The sequence below is a fragment of the Mandrillus leucophaeus genome, unplaced genomic scaffold (genome assembly GCF_000951045.1).
Source record: "Mandrillus leucophaeus isolate KB7577 unplaced genomic scaffold, Mleu.le_1.0 Scaffold237, whole genome shotgun sequence".
Classification (NCBI taxonomy): Eukaryota; Metazoa; Chordata; class Mammalia; order Primates; family Cercopithecidae; genus Mandrillus; species Mandrillus leucophaeus.
This window is the reverse complement of record NW_012102443.1, coordinates 559,756-561,053: the sequence shown is the minus strand read 5'-3', so window position 1 is coordinate 561,053 and position 1,298 is coordinate 559,756. Positions and strand designations below refer to the sequence as shown.

At 52.3% G+C, this 1,298-nt stretch overlaps 1 protein-coding gene across 1 annotated transcript in view; it reads right to left on the bottom strand.

Moving 5' to 3' along the window:
* Positions 1-94: 94 nt before the first annotated feature.
* GOLGA3 (golgin A3) overlaps positions 95-1,298 on the bottom strand; it is a 60,390-nt gene continuing 59,186 nt past the window's right edge. The window contains exon 22 of the mRNA XM_011982212.1: positions 95-514. Coding sequence (XP_011837602.1) covers positions 320-514 — 195 coding nt within the window. The 3' untranslated portion in view covers positions 95-319. The remainder of the gene's footprint in view (positions 515-1,298) is intronic.

The following is a 1,298-nucleotide window of genomic DNA, read 5'->3' as shown; positions in this document are numbered from 1 at the left end:
TTAGCCAGGATGGTCTCGATCTCCTGACCTTGTGATCCGCCCGTCTCGGCCTCCCAAAGTGCTGGGATTACAGGCTTGAGCCACCGCACCCGGCCAACAAAGTGGTATTTGAATTCAGAAATGAGGCAAACGCTGCTGGATGAATGAAACCAGAATGAAATGATTTCATCTATCACCTGAGCAGGACATCTCATTATCACTGACTTTATACAGCCGCTGCTCAGCGTGGGCTAAACTACATAAACGGACATCCGTTTATGTCTGAATGACTAACATGCCTGCCAGCCTCCTGTCCAAGAGCATCTACAGTGCAGCCTGGCTACCCCGGGAGGGACGCGGGCCTGAGTACCGTCTTGGCCGCACCGCGGCGCAGGTCCAGCTTGAGCTGCTGGTTCTGCTGGAGCAGGGTCTTCATGTTGTTCTTCAGCTCCGACACTTTTGCCTGGAGCATGAATTTATCCTTCTGGGTCGTGGACAGATCTTCCTGGGCCATCTCCAACTCAGACTTGACATTCTGTGGAAAATGAAGTCAGATTTTTTAAGTTAACAGATCTTAAACATCCTGCCAAGATCCGAGTTTGTATTTTCATAGGTTAAGCACATGTGTGTCCTCCTCGGCGCCATCTCGATGGTCCCAGTCCAGGTCCAAAACGCTCAGGACCGGAAGTGTGTCAACTTTTGGAATTTTGAATATTTGCATCACACCTGCCAGCTGAGTATCCGTAACCCAGACATTTGAAATGTTCCAATGAGCATCTCCTTTGTCATGCTGACGCTCGCAAAGTTTCGAATTGTGGGTTTTTGTTTTGTTTTGTGTTTTCGAGACAGAGTCTGTCTCTGACATTCAGGCTGGAGTGCAGCGGCCCAACCACAGCTCACTGCCCAAAGCGCGGGGCCTACGGGCATGAGCCCCTGTGCCTGGCCAGATTTTGGGTTTTTGGCTGACGGATGCTCCTCTGCCTGTATCTATAAATAAATTCTCACTGTGACTCAAGCCCCTCATGTACGAGGGGGACTCGGCAATTATACTCCTTTCCCGAGCAGTCAAGACCGAACCCTGAGCTCTTTGTCGAGAAGTTTATTGCAGATTGGCAAATTTTTCCCATGCACCCTCCCATTTGCTGGACTCCATGAAATCACGTTCTTGGTCCATGTCACACAGCGCGGCCAAGGGATCAGAGCCGGCCCAGGCTTCAGCCCTGCCTCCGTCCTGCCGTGTGACGTGGACCAGGTGACTTTGCGAGCGCCGCACTGGACGAGGGTGCCAGCTCCCCGGGAGCACTGCCTGGCCACAGGCC